The sequence below is a fragment of the Bos indicus x Bos taurus genome, chromosome 20, assembly GCF_003369695.1.
Source record: "Bos indicus x Bos taurus breed Angus x Brahman F1 hybrid chromosome 20, Bos_hybrid_MaternalHap_v2.0, whole genome shotgun sequence".
Lineage (NCBI taxonomy): Eukaryota > Metazoa > Chordata > Mammalia > Artiodactyla > Bovidae > Bos > Bos indicus x Bos taurus.
In genome coordinates, this window is record NC_040095.1 from 37,742,505 (window position 1) to 37,763,443 (window position 20,939).

General features: G+C 37.5%; 1 protein-coding gene across 6 annotated transcripts in view; it reads left to right on the forward strand.

Annotated features, from left to right (window-relative positions):
• Positions 1-20,939, forward strand: part of RANBP3L (RAN binding protein 3 like) — a 55,009-nt gene that overhangs the window by 18,467 nt on the left and 15,603 nt on the right. For 4 of the 6 annotated variants that reach the window (XM_027519900.1, XM_027519904.1, XM_027519901.1 and 1 more), the window contains 5 exons: positions 8,952-9,010; positions 9,682-9,721; positions 10,222-10,299; positions 15,989-16,060; positions 16,821-16,960. In XM_027519900.1, the coding sequence (XP_027375701.1) occupies positions 8,952-9,010; positions 9,682-9,721; positions 10,222-10,299; positions 15,989-16,060; positions 16,821-16,960 (389 nt within the window). Of the gene's footprint in view, positions 1-8,951; positions 9,011-9,681; positions 9,722-10,221; positions 10,300-15,988; positions 16,061-16,820; positions 16,961-20,939 lie in introns of those variants that run through there. The other 2 variants (XM_027519903.1, XM_027519905.1) reach the window with 2 other exon arrangements.

The following is a 20,939-nucleotide window of genomic DNA, read 5'->3' on the forward strand; positions in this document are numbered from 1 at the left end:
TGCCTGGAAAATCCCATGGACGGAGGAGCCTGGTAGGCTGCAGTAGATGGGATAGCTACGAGTCAGACACGAACTATGAGTCGGACACGAACTGAGCGACTTCACTCTCTCTTTTCACTTCCATGCATTGGAGGAGGAAATGGCAACCCACTCCAGTGTTCTTGCCTAGAGAATCCCAGGGATGGGGGAGCCTGGTGGGCTGCCGTCTATGGGGTCGCACAGAGTTGGGCACGACTGAAGCGACTTAGCAGCAGCAGCAGCAGCAGCAGCATCCAATCTGGAAAACTGAATTTTCACCTTAACTATTCTAAACTACCAAGCAAGATGAAGCAGTCTGCCAGATTCTAGGTGGGCGAAGCTATATAGCAGAAACCTGGGGCCCCTGGAGCTGCCTGCCCCCGTGCCCACTGGGATTCTCAGCCAAAGGCACTCTGTTCTGCCTCTTCCTTCTCTTTCAGATCTGCTTTTGGCTCAGTGGATACTTTCAAACCTCCTTCTTCAAGATGACTGAAAATCCTCCACTTACTTTTCTACATGAAATAGCTTTGTCAGAGTCGCTCAGTCGTGCCCGACTCTTTGTGACCCCATGGACTGTAGCCTACCAGGCTCCTCCGTCCATGGGATTCTCCAGAACCCACTGGAGTGGGTTGCCATTTCCTTCTCCAGGGGATCTTCCCAACCCAGGGATCAAAGCCAGGTCTCCCGAATTGGAGGCAGACACTTTAACCTCTGAGCCACCAGAGAAGCCCTTTTGTCAGAGACTGCTGCTGCTGCTAAGTCGCTTCAGTTGTGTCCAATTCTGTGCGACCCTGTAGATGGCAGCCCACCAGGCTCCACCATCCCTGTGATTCTCCAGGCAAGAACACTGGAGTAGGTTGCTATTTCCTTCTCCATGTCAGAGACTGAGTGCTAATTAAATATATTGGGGGAAAAAATGTAGAAAGAAGACCTTACAACTCACCCAAAATTTTGGGGAAAATGATGGTACACATTAGAATGGGGAGAAAAGGAATGTATATTTACTGTTAACACTCACCATATATTACCTTAGAATCCTGAAGAACAAAGTTCCCTCATTAGGCATCATGCACAAGATTGCATTCTTGTTTGGAGATGTGAAGGAGTGTTTTGAACGGAGGTGAAGGACAAATACATAAAATACCTTTCAATAGATTAGACAGCTTTATGAAGAGCAGATCTTTAGTCATTCAGAGGTTTTTATTGCACTCTGAACCCAGTGAATCCATCTTGCTCACACCTTTATTTCCATATATTTCTATGCAAAGAACAGTTAGATCCAAGAAATAAGATACTGGATGCTTGTTAAGCAATATAACTCAATAAGAATTCTATCATTGGTCAGGAGCTTGAGAATTGTCCTTCAATCATGGGTGTTTGACACTATGGTAGAAAAAAATTATTTTTAAATTTAGTTTTTCTTTTTCCAAAGTTTTATATATATATATATATATATATATATATATATATTCATGTGGTTTAAGGAACCAAATAGTCCTACAAGACTTTTCTAGAAAAAAAAATTGCAATCTCCTCCTTGCTCCTTTCTCTGCCTTTTTTCTGGGTCCCCGAAGTAACAGCATCCAACTCACAGCCATCTTTTGTATTAACCTCCATATAACCAGGGCTTTTCTGATAACTCCGTTGGTAGAGAATCTGCCTGCAATGCAGGAGACCCCAGTTCAATTCCTGGGTTGGGAAGATACCCTGGAGAAGGCATAGGCTACCCATTCTAGTATTCTTGGGCTTCCCTTGTGGCTCAACTGGTAAAGAATCTGCCCGCAAGGTGGGAGACATGGGTTTGATCCCTGGGTTGGGAAGATCCCCTGGAGAAGGGAAAGGCTACCCACTCCAGTATTCTGGCCTATAACCAAGTACCAGGCATTTAGTTCTACCTCTTTATATTTATACATCTATTTTTAATACCTCTTTTTAAAATTTTAATACCTCTTTATATTTATGTTTAAGTGCTAGTGGTTTGAAACTATGGAAGAATTTAGGTTCCTTTCATAGATTTCTCTGACCCCTTCAACTACTACCACCAACACATGTACACTTTTCATTCCCCCATCTTCCCAAAATCATTATATTAGAAGTTTGATTACATCAATATTCAGTATTCACATCACTGTAACCGTGTAATATATTTTGATTACTTTTCTTTTACTGCTCAACTTTTTGTTTTCTCTGGATTTAATAATTGTGTCATCATTTTGTTTTGTTTTCTTAGTTCTCCACATACTAGTTGCCAGTCAATCCCCAAACTTTCTTCAAATGATATAAATATCATTTCAAAATATTCAGTTACTTGAGATATTCAATTGCTTTTAGCTCCATCTTTTTGGAGACTTCTTTTCTAGCATTGCTTCAGGGACCTCCCCCTGAGGTCCCTGAGGTGGACTGATTTTTCCCTCCCCCTGAGGTGGACTGATTTTTCTCTGCCATTGGTGAACTGTGGTCGTTCTGGGCTATCCTCTCGCCATTTTCCTAGAGGTTGCCTTCATCTCTTTTTGAGTTGGTGCCCCTGTTTCTTGGTTCCTTAGTTTACCAGCTCTTTCTGGTAAAGCACCTCCTTTGGAGGCATCTCCTTTGGAGACCGGGTATATATGGAATACATATTTTGAGAGCTTACTGTTGGAAATGTTTTTATCATGTCATTACACTTAATCAATACTTTGTATTAGCACATAGTTTTAGATTGGAAATCTTTTCAGAGTGTTAAAAGCATTGCTCCTTTGGTTTCTTACTTTAAAATTTTTTATTGGAATATAGTTGCTTTACAATGTTGTGTTAGTTTCTGCTGTACAGCAAAGTGAATCAGCTGTGCATCTACATATATCCCCTGCTTTTAAAATTTCCTTCCCATTTAGGTCACCACAGAGCATTGAGTAGAGTTCCCTGTGCCGCATAGTAGGTTCTCACTAGTTACCTATTTTATACATAGTATCAAGTGTTTCTCTGGAGAAGAGAATGGCAACCCACTCCAGTATTCTTGCCTGGAGAATCCCCTGGACAGAGGGGCCTGGGGGCTACAGTCCATGGGGTCACAAAGAGTCGGACATGACTAGCGACTAACACCGCTACTGCCAAGCGTTTATATGTCAATCCCAGTCGACCAGTTCCTCCCATCCTCCTGCCTTTTCCCTTTGGTATTCATACATATTCCTACATCTGTGTCTCTATTTCTGCTTTATAAATAAAATCATCTATACCAATTTTTTACAGGATTGTTGTTGTGACTCCGAAAGTCATTCTGACACCTGACTCTTTGTATGTGACTTTACTCCCTTCTCCGTGCCAATGAGACCTTCTCTTTGTAGTGTTCTAAGATTTCATAGGTATTGTTCTGTCTTCATGTATTGTTCTAAGTATTGTTTTGGCTCTTTCAAACTGGAAACTTAGGTCTTTTGATTTGGGGGAATTTTAATGATTTATTTGTTGATGATTTCATCCCATCTTTTTCCTCTATTCTCTTTCTCTAGAGCTTCTATTAGGTATTGAAGTGGTTCTTGGATTGATCATCTGAGTTTTCTTATATATTCTCATATTTTTCATTTCTGTTCTTGTGCTCTGCGATCTGGGGTATTTACACAATTATATTCTCCAAATCTATTGATTTTTTAAGTCGGTATTGATTCTTTTGATACATATTTTAAAGTCTAAATTTCTAAAAGCTTATTCTTGCTCTGTGTTGCTTTTTCTAAAAAAATAGTATTCTGATTTTGCTTCATGGATGTTTCATATTTGTGAAAATATTAATTATATGCATATTACACCTATAATTTTAAAATATATATTATGTATGAAAATAAATTATATACATATAATTTTATAAAATATACCTTAAGCTCTCTGTCTAGTCTTTTCCCTCCAATTTCCTTTCCTCCTGTTCACTCAATCACTGAATTTTTGTGTCTGGTGACGCTTGATTACCTGCTTGTATTTAAGAAAGGGGCGCTCACTAAAAAGCTCATTGGTGGCTATGTGCACTTGAATTGGGGACTCATCATCTGGTTTGATCTTTCACCAATAAATCCCCTTGTCAGTATCTTTTGTTCCTCTTCTTTGGGGTTAGTCAGACCCTCCAGAGAAGAATCTTATAATTTCCTGACTAAAGGAAGTAAACCTGGCTGCTACCGTTCTGTGAGATGAGTAGAGAGTACTCAGAACTTTAATATTTTGTATGCATGATAGGCTGAATAACAGCCCCCTAAAGATGTCAATATCCTAATGCCCAGAACCTATAAATGTGTACCTTATATGGCAAAAGAAACCCAGTGGATGTTAAGGATCTGAGGTGGGGGGATTATCTTAGATGATTTGCATAGGCACACTGCCATCACAAAGGTCATCATAGGACAAAGAAGGAGGTGACTGTCAGAGTCACAGAAGGAGATACGACAGTAGAAGCAGATGTTGGAGTGATGCAGGGCCACAGGTCAAGATATGAGGCGGCCTCTAGAAGCTAGAAAAGGAAAGGACATGGAGTCTTTCCCGAACTTTCCCAAACAGAAGGAACACAAACCTGCTGGCCCAGTGTAGACTTCTGGCCTCCAGAACTTTAAGATTATAAATTTGTATTGTTTTCAAGAACTAGGAGTGTCCTAATTTGCTATAGCAACAGCAGGAAACTAACAGAGTATGTAAACTTTCACCTAATGCCCATCTTTTCATTATAGAACCTCCATTTTAAGCTTTGTCTGCTGTTTCATCTTTTCTAGGGAGGAAACCCTGAGTCTTCTGCTTGAGTGAGAGGGAGACAGTTGCTTGGTTCTCAAATAGACAAAACTACTTCCTATTTTCAGCCAATTTTCACTTCTGCTTCCAGAAATATTCAATGATACCCATCCTTGGACTTTTGGTGGCTCTGTGGGGACTCAGCCAGCTTGCTTCTTTAGTAGTCCCACAGCTGGCTTAAGGGTATCACTTATTCTTCTACTTTATAGCTTCCAAAATTCTGTCACTATTATTTGCCTTCAGTTTTCCTTGTCTTTGTGGTACCTCTCCTCCCTGCTCTCTGGTTCCCCAACCAAAAAAAATTACCCAAGCCTTTATTATTGTTTCATTGTGATTTCTGACATAGTAGAGATACATATGCATGATCAGTCAACATTGACAAGGTTAAAAAAATGTAAGTGCTATGATTTTATACTGATTTTTCCCTGGTGTGGTACTGGATGGTATGTATTATACACTGAGAACATAACATTGTGTTGGTAGAGTTGTAGGTATGTTAGTATGACCTGTGAGAGCTAAGAAAATGGATTTATGGGAGGGCGCTCTGGGTTTAAAGGTTTTTCTCACTTACTACTAGTGTGACTTTGAGCAAGTGGCTTAACGGAACCTCAGTTTCTTCATCTGAAGGTATCTGGAAACATGGTAGAAATCACATTTAATCCATAAATAAATTTAAAGAATTAATTTAGACAAGGTGACAGATAAACGTGCTTGGCCACAGTATTCCTCCATTGTGGAGCAGAAATACAAGTGAACCGAGATCGACTAAGTTACATAGATGGTACTTTCTGTGCCCCTCCTGAATGTAACAGGCTTCCCAGAGGGCTCAGTGATAAAGAATCTGCCTGCCAAGCAGGAGATGCGGGTTCGATCCCTGAGTCAGGAAGATCCCTTGGAGCAGGAAGTGGCAACCCACTCCAGTATTCTTGTCTGGAGAATTTCATGGACAGAGGAGCCTGGCAGACTACACAGCTCATGGGATCGCAAGGGGTTGGAGACAACTTTGGGACTAAACCATCACACTTCTGCATTACCAGTACTTAGTACAACATTTGTGGGATGAATGAATGTCTTCTCTTAATGAAGCATTTTAGAAAACAACAACGAATATAGGCATTCTTTAAATGCTACATGAACCTTAAAACAGGCAAAACAAAATTTTGTTAAATCTTTAAAATTTTTCTTCCCCATCTCCTTATTTTCATTCTCTTTAACAGAAGACTGTATTTTAAACTTTTATTCTATTTTCCTGAAAAAATCATGGATGTGAGATTAAGAAAGAGATAAAGAGCAATCTTGTCAGTTCTCCTCTAGAATTTGGACTAGCCTCCTAGATTCCTTATTCCTCTCCCTCACTCCCTTCCCCCTCTGAGCCATTTTCCACACAGCAGGCAGAGTGATCTTCAAAAACAAAATACATATCAGAGTGAATCACTCCCCCACTTAAAATCTCTTATTGGCTTTCTGTCTTTCTTGGAATAAAAACAAAACTCCTTGGCACAAACTGCAAGGCTTTTCAATATTCCATTTTCATCTTCAGACTCATCTTATACCAGTGTCCTCTCTCTCTTGCCTTGCAAAGTGTCTTGAATAAGTGGATTAATGAACAAGTGATCAATGAACACATTAGAAATAAAAAAGATACAATTTAAAATATACGACTTTAAGGACCGTGATCTTATTTTCAAGTTTTCCTATGGGTCAGTTTAGAAAATTACTGTGAATCTAACAGCTTGATAAATGTTTACTTTTAACTTTGTCTTTGGAGTCAAAGGACTGCCTTGGGAGAGGAGAAGAGAATCTAGATGGGAGAGGAGATAATTAACCTCCTTTCTAACTAATAGATAACTAACTAACAGGTAACTTTCTAACAGGTAACTAACCTGCTTTCTAACTAATGAGCTGGACAGTGTTAGGGAGAGAAGATGGCTACAGTAAGGCTAATAACCTTTCAGATAGACAATGTGTATCTAGTAAAAAAAAAGAAATATATATATATATAATCAATAAATATTTGTTGATCTGATGAATAAAAATTGCCTTCCTACTTTACCATATGCCCTCCAAACTACAAGTAACCCAGTATAATTTCCTACTTAATGCTGCCACTGTAGATCACTTCTGCCTGTTTTTAGTTTTTTTTTTTTTCTTTTGGATAGAGGAAAAGTCAACTTATTATTTGTTTAGAGTTAGGTCAAGTCATACTACTTTAAGGATGACTATCCTAAGTCCAATTTAGAAGAGGCCCACTTAGTATTCCAGTTTATAAGTATTCCACTACACATTCACAAAAACTATTTTCTTTCAAAGTCATTAGAGATCTCACTTCTTCAATCCAATGTAATGGCTGAAAAAGGACCCTGTTCTAAGAAAGAAGGAAGACTTGAGCTACAGTTTAATCTAGATGGCAATGCCAGTTGTGTTGTGAGCATTTTCTGCTGCGGTTCACTTGGCTGCAAGGGCAGACAGCACAGAAGCACGTGTATAAAGAAGGTGAAGCTTATCTCGCTGGACTGAAAGAAGGTGCCCAAGTTCACAGGGGCCCAGGAGCTGGCAGTGGGTGGTCTGGCAGAGTTTTGACACACTATTATGGGATAAGATTGTGGGTAACTGGAGAGTCCCTTTCTGGCATATAAAAGATATAATTATCTGGTAGTTCCTCGAAGTTCTTCAGCTAGACTTCTATTTATTCAGCCAGTGATGGAAAATTACCTCAGCTTCTATACCGGGACAACACATCAGTAATGGCTGCGGGAAGTCTAAAATGAGAAAACTTCTGAGATCATATTTAGGCTTATCCAGAAAGTGCAGTCATAAGTTAGCCTGTCAGCTGTGAGTTTTGGAATCAGGATTGGTGTCACGCCACGTATTGAATATCCTTTTTTTCAGGTTTTTTTGGGTCTTGTCAAAATCTAAGTAATTATATCTAAAAATCCATTTAATTTTCACATAAGTACTGTTATAATCTTTTTTGGGGGGGATGAGGGGAGGGAAAAACTAAAGGTACAGGCATATTTTTTCCAAAAGTATATTGTCAATTACATGTGGAAATTATATTTGAACACATTCTTCCCTAACTCCAGAGCCCAAGCTTTTTACAACTATATAATCTTCCCTATGAATTTTAGAGTGCTGATATTTAATGCAGTCATCACTCATTTATGCCCTAGAGTGAATGAGTTCCTTTCTAGCATTACCTAAGATAGGAAAATACGAAAGATTAATAAGGTTGGAAGGGCTGAAGACAAAATACTTACTTTACAACACTGTTTAAAACTGATTCTTAGTCTAAATATTGAAAACATGACTTAGTATATATCTACTCTAGTCAAGGAAATATGAGTTAATTCTGGATCATTTAAGTATATCTATACCATTTATGAATTTGAACTGTGGTGTTGGAGAAGACTCTTGAGAGTCCCTTGGACTGCAGGGAGATCCAACCAGTCCATTCTGAAGGAGAACAGCCCTGGGATTTCTTTGGAAGGAATGATGCTAAAGCTGAAACTCCAGTACTTTGGCCACCTCATGCGAAGAGTTGACTCATTGGAAAAGACTCTGATGCTGGGAGGGATTGGGGGCAGGAGGAGAAGGGGACGACAGAGGATGAGATGGCTGGATGGCATCGCTGACTCGATGGACGTGAGTCTGAGTGAACTCTGGGAGTTGGTGTTGGACAGGGAGGCCTGGCGTGCTGCGATTCATGGTTTCGCAAAGAGTTGGACACGACTGAGAGACTGATCTGATCTGATCTCTGATACCATTTATATTTGAGATCCAACCCAAGTAGAAGCACTATTTTCACATGTGGTTTTTCATCCTTTGAAATTTTTTATTTAAAAAGTTAAAAATTTTTTTTATTTCATTGTTTATTTTGAAAAAGTGTTAGTCACTGTGTCATGATGAGTTTCTAAATGCAGGTAATTATATTTTGTTTTCCTTAAACACTTAAAGGATGTTCTTTTAATGGAGTGATCTATTTATGGAAACATATTACTTTCCCCAAGTATTTCCTTCTGTAATTAACTGTTAAAATCATTTGTAAATATGCCAATTAAACCATTCATATAAAACAGTTTGGAGTTTACCCAAAGGCAGGGAAAAATACAAAACCAAAATATCTTCAAGTATTTTTAGTTGGTGTTAGAAATGTCGGTGTGTTGTTTGATTTCTTGCATGTTCTTTTTCTTTTACAGAAAAATCTGTCATTGCTCAACCAATATTTGTTTTTGAAAAGAGAGAACAAACTTTTAAGGTAAGGTCAAGTTACTTTTCTTTGTTTGATTTTTACTTTGACAAAGAAGACTGTATTTTGAGAAGCTAGCTGTACTAAATTATATCAATGCTGTATAAATTTATTCTTTTTCACATAGCAAGAGTTGTAACTGAGAATATTTACATAGTAGGGATTTACTAGTAGCAATTTGGCTGAAATGGGAAGCCAGAGACCTTATCCTGAAACTATGGATAACATAATATTTACCAAAATTATCTGTTTTTTTGGAGTGACTGGGAAGGGGGAGGGACTGAAAGAGATTAGAAGAGTTAGGGCTCATGATGGGTCCTGACCATTGACCTAGCTTAAAATGGATATAAAATAAGTTCTAAACTGCAATAATGATTCAAAAGAAATCTTAAGGACTCCATTTGCTTTTTTCAGCCTCATACTAAAAGCACTTGCTTTGAAAGACATGATAGTATTAGTAGCTTAACTAGTATTTTCTTGTTACTCATTATTGCTTATGGAGACAACTTATCCTGCTAACCCCCAAAACTAAAGAAAAACCCAACCCTTAGTGAGCCGCTTTTCCTAGCCTAGCTGAAAAGACCTGGCTTTTGAGAACTCTCTTATGAAGTGACAGGGTGGAAATGTGATTTGAAAATAGCAAACACTCAGCTCTCATTGGCAGCTTTGTTTCCTTCCAGAGACCTGCAGATGACATCCTATATGAAGCAGCAGAACGTGGTAATGACTTGTATCCTATATTTCAAAAGCAATCTTTTTATCAAGAAACAAGTAGGCAAAAACATTTTGGCATGTGGCACAGACTATATCAAATCTAATCATTTTTCTTGTTTTTAAGCACACAGATAGACTGGCTTTTGTTTTGAAAGATGACATATAGGTCCCTGAGAATATTATGTTAGCAATACTAAAAGCCTATGACTCTCCACTGCTTGTCCTTCAACCTTCCAAAAACATTCTCTATACAATTTCAGAATTTATATGTAATTTTTTGTCAAAGCAACTTGTTTCTAACTGTTTCACAGCAGAATGATATGCCTGTCAGTTTATAATGACCAAGCTATTAACCCCAATATTTAAAACTGAGTTTCAGGAATTAACATATTGTCAAACAATGATATATCTAGAGAAAAGAAAATTATATTTCTCCTCTCATATCATGGATTGAAACTAATTTGTTATTGCAATCAATTTTACCCTTCACATTGAATTTCTTACAGAATGCAATGAGTTTTCAAGAAAGCGTGTCCGGGCTTCATCTTTTACTTGGCATACTACAGATTCTCAGAATCAAGGAGGTAGGTATAGTCTGGGCTGTTGAGTGTTCACTGCTATGTGTACTCTGAGTGTGATACTACTAGGAAATTTTCAGACAGGTAATGTTTAAAAATATATCCATTGGATGCTGTTTCTAATATATTGTTATGTGAAAACAGCAGTCTATAGAATACAGTGAGTTATGATTTAAAATTTAACTTATCAACATTGGAAAAAAAACCAAAAGGACATAAGCCACAGTGTTAACAATGGTTATCTTAGATAAAATGGGATTACAAGTTATTTGAACACCCCCTCCCTTTGTATTTTGCTGTGTTCCCAAAGTTTCTGCATTACAGAAACTAGCTACAGAATTAGCTTTACAATTAGGGCAATCTGCTATTTCCTTCTAAGTAAGCCTCTCCTTAAACATATGTCTGCCTTTTAAAAAGACACTTTTTCTAAGAGCTTTATCATATGCTGTGTTTTGAATAAATCAGTAACTCAATTTGCCTCTCTACACTCCAAGCATTCTGGTGACTCCTTTTATGATGGATCACAGGCCCTCTTCTTGCCATGCAGCTGTTTATACGCATGTCTGTCTCCTCCACTGAGAGCTCCTTGAGGTCATCTTCATGCCTGACAGAGGGTCTCATACATGATGAGCATGCAAATATTTACTAAACTGATATCATCCTCACCAGAGGCACACTATTTTTAATCAATAAAGATGCAAAGATTTTTCTAAACTGATGACAAAGAAAATTTTCCAAAACAGCAAAAATCCAAATGAAAAGATAAACAAAACCCTATTGACTTCAGTTTGCAATCTGTTTTTAGCATCATCCTCCTCCCAGAAGTGACTAACATTGTCATCCTTCACGGACCTCCCAGCCTTCCCTCCTTCTGGGCCAGATAATAAAGAACTTCTTGGAACCTCAAGTCTGACACTCTGACTTTTCAAGATCCATTCTCATTCATGATAGGCTTTCTTTTTCAGCTACTGTAAAACATTGACATTTTAGTGGCAAATAAAATAGGGGTCTTAGCAAAGTATGCATGGATACGTCCAAAAATATTCTCTGTACAATTTCAGAATTTGTATATAATTTTTTTTCAAAGCCACTTGTCAAAGACATCTGAATTCTAGCCCCACAAAGCCACACAGTATATCTGTTTATTTTGGTAGAAAATTTAACCTTTATAATGTTCTTTAGGATTTCATGTCTATGATAGCATTATTTTATATAATACAGCCCTATAAAATAACTTGCTTTATTTTTCTTATTATTGTCCATCTATATGGTTTATAATATTTGTAGTACTCAAATATATAATGATGCTTAGATTCTCATTCTAAATTTTATGCTTTAAATTTATATTCTAAAGTTTAGGATATCATTCCTTTTGAATTTTTCACTAATTAAAATATTACTTCTTTTTATTTAAATTTTAATGCTTTGCTAAGTAAAACTATTTTATCATAATAAAATATTTGAAATGATTGAAACATGCTCTATGTCAAGATTATGATTTTTTTGTGTGTCTTTTTTTGAAAGTATGCAGTTCAGAAGCATTAAGTATATTCACATTTTTCTACAACCTATTTAATCTTTACATTTAAAAAAAAACCACCCTTAGTAACAAATTCAAATCGCACCTGAAGGTATAAAATGAAAAATTAAAGTCTCTTTGTCATTAGTTCCAAAAGAAATATGATTTGTAGTCTTGCGTATTTTTGTTTTTACTGAACAACAAACTGCTTTTTCCAAGTTAAGCTTACCCACAAGAAATAGAAAATGTGAACTATTCACTTTCTTTTAATGGATTCTACCTAGGAATCATGTGAAACTAATGAATTAATATTCTTATTAACAATGCCAAGTGTGACTGGAAATCAATATGTCAGACACCCTTCAGATATAGAAGAGATAGGCCCTAGTTCAATAAGCCCCATCTGTACCTGCCTGACAAGTTATAGACATTAAGAGGAATAGGAGTTCTAATACCAGAGGATTTGTTTTGGTGTTATTTGTGCATAAAGCAAAGAGATGACTTTAAATTATCTGGATAATCACTTCAATTCATTTTCTAAAAATCAGACACACGTATGAAAAGGATGAATAAAATATTACCAAGCACCGTCACATTCTATGTTGTGCAGAATGTTGGTGGTGTTGGAAGGAGACAAATGGTATAATTAAATGGTTCATTCAGTGTTATTTTCCACTTATAAAGATCATGCGTGTGTGTGTGTGTGCTCAGTCGCTCAGTTACATCCGATTCTTTGTGACCCCATGGACTGTAGCCTCCCAGGGAGGCCTTCATTGGGATTTTTCAGGGAAGAATGCTGGAGTGGGTTGCCATTTCCTTCTCCAGGGGATCTTTCTGACCCAGGGATTAAATTCGTGTCTCCTGGGTCTCCTGCACTGATAGGTGGATTCTTTACTAGTGAGCCACCTGAGAAGCAATAAAGATCATAAAAACCATGTAACAGAACTTTGAATTAGAGAAGCAATTGTACCCCAACATATATAATGTTATAACACTTCAAAAAAGCAATTCTTATTCTTTTTTCATCTCCATTAATCCAATTCTCAAAGGCTGCTATCTTTGCAATTTGCCACCAAGAGGTGATCTCTTTGAGATTTGTAGTACAGGCATAGCTTGTTTTATTGAGCTTCACAGATATTACATTTTTTACAAATTGAAAGTTTGTGGCAACCACACCTCAAGCAAGTCTATGGGCTTCATTTTCTAAAAGCATTTGCTAACTTTGTGTCTCTGTGTCACATTTTGGTAATTCTTGCAATATTTCAAAATTTTCAGTATTATTATACTTTTTATGGTGATCTGTGATCAGTGATCTTAGATGTTACTATTATAATAGTAATTTGGGGGGCACTTTAAACTACTCTCATGTAGGATGGCAAATTTAATAAATGTGTGTGTTCTGACTGCTCTACCAGCTAGTCCCTTCCCCTATCTCTCTCACTGTCTTCAGGACTCCCTATTCTATGAGATAAAACAATACTGAAATTAGGCCAATCAATAGCCTTACAGTGGCCTCTAAGTATTCAAGTGAAAGAAAGAGTTGCATGTCTCTCACGTTAAATCAAAAGTTAGAAATGATTAAGTTTAGTGAAGAAAGAATGTCTAAAGCCAAGATAGGTCAAAAGCTAGGGCTCCTGCACCAAATGGTTAGCAAACATGTAAATGCCAAGGAAAACTCCCCAAAGGACATTGAAAATGCTACTCCACTGAACACATGAATGATAAGAAGGTGAAACAGACTTATTGCTGATATGAAGGAAGATCTAGTGGTCTGGATAGAAGATCAAACCAGGCACAATATTTCCTCAAGCCAAAGCCTAATCCAGAGCAAGGCCTTGACTCTTTTCAAGGCTGAGAGAGGTGAGGAAGCTGCAGAAGAAAAGTCTGAAGCTAGCAGAGGCTGGTTCATGCGGTTTAAAGAAAGAAGCTGTCTCTATGACATCATAGTACAAGGAGAAGCAGCAAGTAGACGCTGTGGCAAGTTATCCAGATGATCTAGCTAAGATCACTAAAGAAGGTGGCTAAGCTAAACCACAGATTTTCAACGTAGATGGAACAACCTTATACTGAAAGAAGATGCCATCTAGCATTTTCATAGCTAGAAAGGAGAAGTCAATGCTTGACTTCAAAGTTTCAAAGGATACGCTGACTCTCTTGTTAGGGACTAATGCAGCTGGAGACTTTGAATAGAAGCCAGTGCTTATTTACCATTCTGAAAATTTAGGGCCACTAAGAATTATGATAAATCTACTCTGTGTGCTCTATAAAGGGAACTACAAAGCCTGGATGTTAGCACATCTGTTTACAACATGATTTGATGAGTACTTTAACCCCACCGTTGCAAGCCACTGCTCAGAAAAAGATTTCTTTCAAAATATTACTGTTCATTGACAATGTATCTGGTCACCCAAGAGTTCTGATGGAGATGTACAGTGAGATTAATGCTGTTTTCATGCCGGCTAACACAACATTTGACCTTCCCAGGTAGCTCAGTGGTCAGTAAAGAATCTGCCTGCCAATACAGGAGACATAGGAGATACAGGTTCAGTCCCTGGATTGGGAAGATCTCCTGGAGGAGGAAATGGCAACCCACCCCAGTATTCTTGCCTGGGAAATCCCACGGACAGAGAAACCTGGCAAGCTACAGTCCATGGGGTCCCTAAGAGTGGACATGTCTGACCAACTGAGCATAGACAGAGACAGAACACAACATTTATTCTGCAGCCCTTGGATCAAGGATTCATTTTGACTTTCAAGTCTAATTATTTAATGAGTACATTTTGTAAGCTTTTAGCTGCCATAGAGAGTGATTCCTCTGATGGACCTGGACAAAGGCACTTGAAAACCTGGAAAGGATTCACCATTCTCGACACCACTAAGAACATTTACGATTCATGGAAAGAGGTCAAAATATCAACATTAACAGGAATTTAAAAGAAGTTGATTACAGTCCTTACAGATGAGTTTGAGGTGTTCAGGACTTTAGCGAAGGAAGTAACTGCAGATGTGGTGGAAATAGAAAGAGGACTAGAATTAGAAGCGGAGCCTGAATATGTGACTGAATTGCTGCTATCTCAGGATGAAACCTGACAGATGAGGAGTTGCTTCTTATGGACGAGTAAAGAAAGTTGTTACCTGAGACAGAATCTACTGGTGAAGGTGATGTAAAGACTGTTGAAATGACACAAGGGCTTTAGAATGTTACATAAACGTAATCATAAGGCAGGAGGGCTTGAGAGGATTGACTCTAATTTTGAAAGAAGTTCTGTGAGTAAAATGTTATCAACCAGCACTGCATGCTACAGTGAAATCATTCATGAAAGGAAAAGTCAATTGATGATGAAAACTTCATTGTTATTTTAAGAAGCTGCCACAGCCACCCCAGCCTTCAGCAATCACCACCCAGATCAATCAGCAGCCATTGATATCAAAGCAAGACTCTCCACCAGCAGAAACATTATGACTTGCTGAAGGCTCAGATGACGTTTAGCATTTTCAGTGATAAGGCATTTTTAAATGTAGGTATATTGTTTTTCATAGCAATAAAGTATTTTAAATTACATTACATATATTGCTATTGCACACTTAATAGACTACAGTATAGTGTAAATGTAACTTTTATATGCGCTGGGAAACCAATGAAGTGAGTGTCTGACTCAATTTACTGACAGTCACTTTATCACAGTGGTCTGGAACACAATCAGCAACATCTCTTTGGTATGCCTATAATTCTATTCTTGCAGCCAAGACCACAGTCTTAACCCATCAGTTCACGTTGATAACGTAGCATAATGGTCATCTTTACTTTTCTCTTCAGGTATCATTAAAGAGTGGGGAAGGAACAGAATTTATTAACAGTTTTGTAACATTCTATAAGAAATATATATTAATGCACATAGATGGTTCACTATCAATTCAGATTTTATTATCTGTAGAATTTCTCTCAATACTCGATTTCATGATTCTGAAGAAAACTGTCTATTTCATTAGTGATCTAATTTTCACTTATTTTCTGAGAGTAAAAAATCGTAGCAAAACTCATTTTGCTTTTACAATTTTTAGTAGAATCAGCACTTGCATGATTAGTGCCAACAGCGACATCTACTGGTGAGTTCAGTACAATACTGTGAAAACAGAAAACTGACATGTTTAAAATTTTCTAAATATTTTTTACAGTGAAGAAAAACAATGTTTTTATGACATCAAACTCTGTGCAAAGGAATGCCGATCTGAACAGTGCAGAACAATGTATGTAGCTTCCTTTATTACGTGAAACTTGAAGAAATTTTATGTTTTACCATCCATGTCTTACTGTGTATGTGCGTGCATGGTGGTAGGGTTGAGTGACAAAACATGAAGGAATGTATTTAGTAAGCAAAGTCCCATGATCAAATTGAAAGTGAACGTACAAGTTGCTCTGTCGTGTCTGACTCTGCAACCCTATGGACTGTGGCCCATGCAATGTTCCAGGCCAGAATACTGGAGTGGGTAGCCTTTCCCTTCTCCAGGGGATCTTCCCAACCCAGGGATTGAACCAGGTCTATTGGGTAAAAGCTAGGCAGCAAGACAGTAGTAGGCAACTCACTGGCTATTTTGACTTTGATTAGTTGACATTATGGAGAAGGAAATGGCACCCCACTCCAGTACTCTTACCTGGCAAATCCCATGGACGGAGCCTGGTGGGCTGTAGTCCATGGGGTCGCTAGGAGTCGAACACGACTGATCGACTTCACTTTCACTTTTCACTTTCATGCATTGGAGAAGGAAATGGCAACCCACTCCAGTATTCTTGCCTGGAGAATCCCAGGGACAGAGGAGCCTGATGGTCTGCCGTGTATGGGGTTGCAAGAGTCGGACATGACTGAAACGACTTAGCAGCAACAGCGGCAGTTGACATTAACCCTTCATTTAATTATGACTTTAGAAAGTAAGCATTAAATTAGTAAGAAATTGAGAGGAAAATTATTTTACTAAAGATATATTGACCCTTTAATTCTGTTCTTTTAAGGTCCTGTGAAACATTCTGAGCTTGTTCTAAGACCTGCTATTTTGCAGCCACCTCAAGCTCAAGGGTATATAAAAGTGAGAAAATCATTTGGAGACCATGTGTTGGAATCCTGTAAGGTTAAAGAAAAAAACAAAAGTAAGGTAAGAAAACCTCCTATGGTAGGACTGATCTCAATTTCCCATCCTTCTTTTGATAAATTGTTGTGGGTCCCCACATCCAGAATTTGGGGCTACCTGATGCTGAAGCAGCTAACAGGCTGGGAAAAAAGCTAGACAAGATAGCCAAGAGCCCTCAGTGACTGTACTAAATTGGAGGGCTGTTCCCGGGAGCAAGTCTTGTGGTCTCTGAGGTGGCAGGGCCAGAAGTCAGAAATCAGAAAAAGGAAAAGAATTTTTTTTTTTGTATCCCCAACTGGTAGACATGCTGGTGTGGCCTTGCCAGTTTAGATCACAGCATGGATCCACTCCAGCCCATCTTCATGGATATCAAAAGCAAGGAACTTTCTCCACAGTGTAACCGGGAGGGATTGGGAAGCTCCTGAGACAGAAACCAATTTCTCTCCATCTGAATCACTCCTCGTGGGCCTTTCCAAGGAGACACTCATTTTACTAACACCATACAGATAAGGGTATGGGGATATTCTGTTGCTATAGTTCTGTGTCTTCCAGAAGTAGATACTTGAGAGGAAGGGGATGCCAGATAGATAGGTTGGAATTTGAATTATTCCACCAGTCAGTTGTTTCCAGCTAAACTATTGAGGGCTGATCAAGTTTGGTTTTGTTTTCCTGGACTGAACATGAGAACAGTGTTCTCATTTTAAGCTGGAAGTGTTAAAATACCAATCATTTAGTCAAGTCATTGAAAAAAATCAGATCAGTACTAATTCTACCTCTACCACTATCTACTGTGTTTACATTCTTAGACAAAGCTCCCAACCTTCTGTTTTTCATCTGTGAAGTGAGGGAGTTGAATCTGGTCAGCATTTGCCAACATTTTTATATTTCCAGTTCTTTTTATTTGTAAGCTATGATTTCATGAGACTCATTGTGAATTTTAAAAATCATTTCACCTATGGACACCTTATCTTAAGGTGATTATTATACTTAAATGAAAATATTTAATAATATACTGATTTGACATTTTAAAATATTTTAATTTAAAATCACATATATAAAATCCTTGACAAAGGAGGCAAGAATATATAATGGAGAAAAGATAATCTCTTTAACAAGTGGTGCTGGGAAAACTGGTCAACCACTTGTAAAAGAATGAAACTAGAACACTTTCTAACATCATACACAAAAATAAACTCAAAATGGATTAAAGATCTAAACGTAAGGCCAGAAACTATAAAACTCCTAGCGGAAAACATAGGCAAAACACTCTCCAACATAAATCACAGCAGGATCCTCTATGACCCACTTCCCAGAGTAATGGAAATAAAAGCAAAAATAAACAAATGGGACCTAATTAAACTTAAAACCTTTTGCACAAGGAAGGAAACTATAAGCAAAGTGAAAAGACAGCCTTCAGGATGGGGGGAAATAATAGCAAATGAAGCAACTGACAAAGAATTAATCTCAAAAATATACAAGTAACTCCTGCAGCTCAATTCCAGAAAAATAAATGACCCAATCAAAAAATGGGCCAAAGAACTAAACAGACAGTTCTTCAAAGAAGACATACAGATGGCTAACAAACACATGAAAAGATGCTCAACATCACTCATTATCAGAGAAATGCAAATCAAAACCATAATGAGGTACCATTTCACGCCAGTCAGAATGGCTGCTATCCAAAAGTCTACAAGCAATAAAAGCTGGAGAGGGTGTGGAGAAAAGGGAACCCTCTTACAATGTTGGTGGGAATGCACACTAGTACAGCCACCATGGAGAACAGTGTGGAGATTCCTTAAAAAACTGGAAATAGAACTGCCATATGACCCAGCAATCCCACTGCTAGGCATATACACCAAGGAAACCAGAATTGAAAGAGACGCGTGTACCCCAATGTTCATCGCAGCACTGTTTATAATAGCCAGGACATGGAAGCAACCTAGATGTTCATCAGCAGACGAATGGATAAGAAAGCTGTGGTACATATACACAATGGAGTATTACTCAGCCATTAAAAAGAATACATTTGAATCAGTTCTAATGAGGTAGATGAAACTGGAGCCTATTATACAGAGTGAAGCAAGCCAGAAAGAAAAACACCAATACAGTATACTAATGCATATATATGGAATTTAGAAAGATGATAACAATAACCCTGTATGCAAGACAGCAAAAGAGACAGAGATATATAGAACAGTCTTTTGGACCCTGTGGGAGAGGGAGAGGGTGGGATGGTTTGGGAGAATGGCATTGAAACATGTATAATATCATATGTGAAACAGATCGCCAGTCCAGGTTTGATGCATGAAACAGGGTGCTCAGGGCTGGTGCACAGGGATGACCCAGAGGGATGGGATGGGGAGGGAGGTGGGAGGGGGGTTCAGGATGGGAACACATGTAAACCCATGGCTGACTCACGTCAATGTACGGCAAAAACCACTACAATATTATAAAGTATTTAGCCTCCAATTAAAATAAATAAATTAATAAAAAATAAAAAATCATTTAATCATTTATGTTATATATGTGATTTTAAATTAAAATATTTAAAAATGTCAAATCAGTATATTATTAAATATTTTCATTTAAGTATAATAATCACCATATTATATAAATTATTTACCTATTTTAAAAGTGATGCATGTTGTTTAATTTGTTTTAAAGTGTATAAGAAAAACTATGATGTGTTGACTAATTTCTGAAATGTTATATTGAATTTGATTTTGGAATAGCATGTTCTATAAATTACAGATGAAAATTTTTACTTACACATTATATCAAAAGCTGATTAATATTTATTCCTTGGCATGATTTTTTAAGATCTTGCATTCCATGGTTTTAAAATAAAATTTATTAATATATTTCTTGTATTTTCTTCCTCAATAATAAAACATAAGAGAAATTACTAGACTATCATTTGCAAAAATTTATTTTCAAATAACTTATTTAGGGCATGAATAGAATTTATTCCTAATTGGTGAAAAGTCTAATTGGATATGCCCATCATTGAATTTTCTCTGTTTAATAATGATTTTTGAAGATCTAAAGGTAAGCTATGTATAAGACACTATGTCAGAATTCTGACACAATAATATAATGTATAGATACAGTGAAAATGATCTTCAGGTAAAGTTTATAGAATCCTTATTTTTATGTTCCTTTTAAATTTGTACATCAAAATTAGAGCAATTTTCTTTCATTCTGTCATTAATCAGTGGTTACTTGTTGTAGATAACAAATTCCTAATAAACTATTCCAAGCAACCTAAAGAGTTTAAAACTACCATTTTGGTTGACAGATAAATCATCTGAGTGACTGAGTCATAAGCATGTACTTTGCTCGTTGCTAACCGATGACACATACTCTCTTGACACACATTTCTCAGCTCTCAAATTCTGTTATATATGGAAAACTACTCAAAATTATTTTTGATTGATATAAAATTAAAGTGGAAACAACCCTATTTAAAGACTAGGCGTCCTTGCAACATCTTTGAAAATTCCTGGTGGAGGAAGGGATATGTCCACAATCATTGAGGACACCACATCAGATAACTGGGTTCCTTCCACTTCTAAAACTGCACACTCCTTCATTTACACATTAATGCAGATAAGGTGCATATGTATATACACAGCAGATGGAATGACTGATTAGATCACAAAAGTTTCTAGAGGAAGAGAAGGAATTTCCCCTCACATTGGGTGGCAATGATGGTGAAGCTCTTAGGGGTTTCCATGGGCTAAATAGTCTTGAAACACATATTTACTAGTCTAGAAATGAGATTTAAGTCCGCTGCCTAAAAAGGTAAAAGTAACAAAAGAAGGTGGGATTTCTGAATGCTAGTGCACAATCCTTGGTTTTAGGCAGACCGATGTTTGAATGTCAGCCCTCTTCTGATTGCCCAGTTCTGACCATTATTTAAGCTTATTAGGTCAGTCTGCTCACCTGAAGTGTGGATAATAGAAGTACAAAGTGTAGATAGTTGTTTTGAGGAGTATATGAG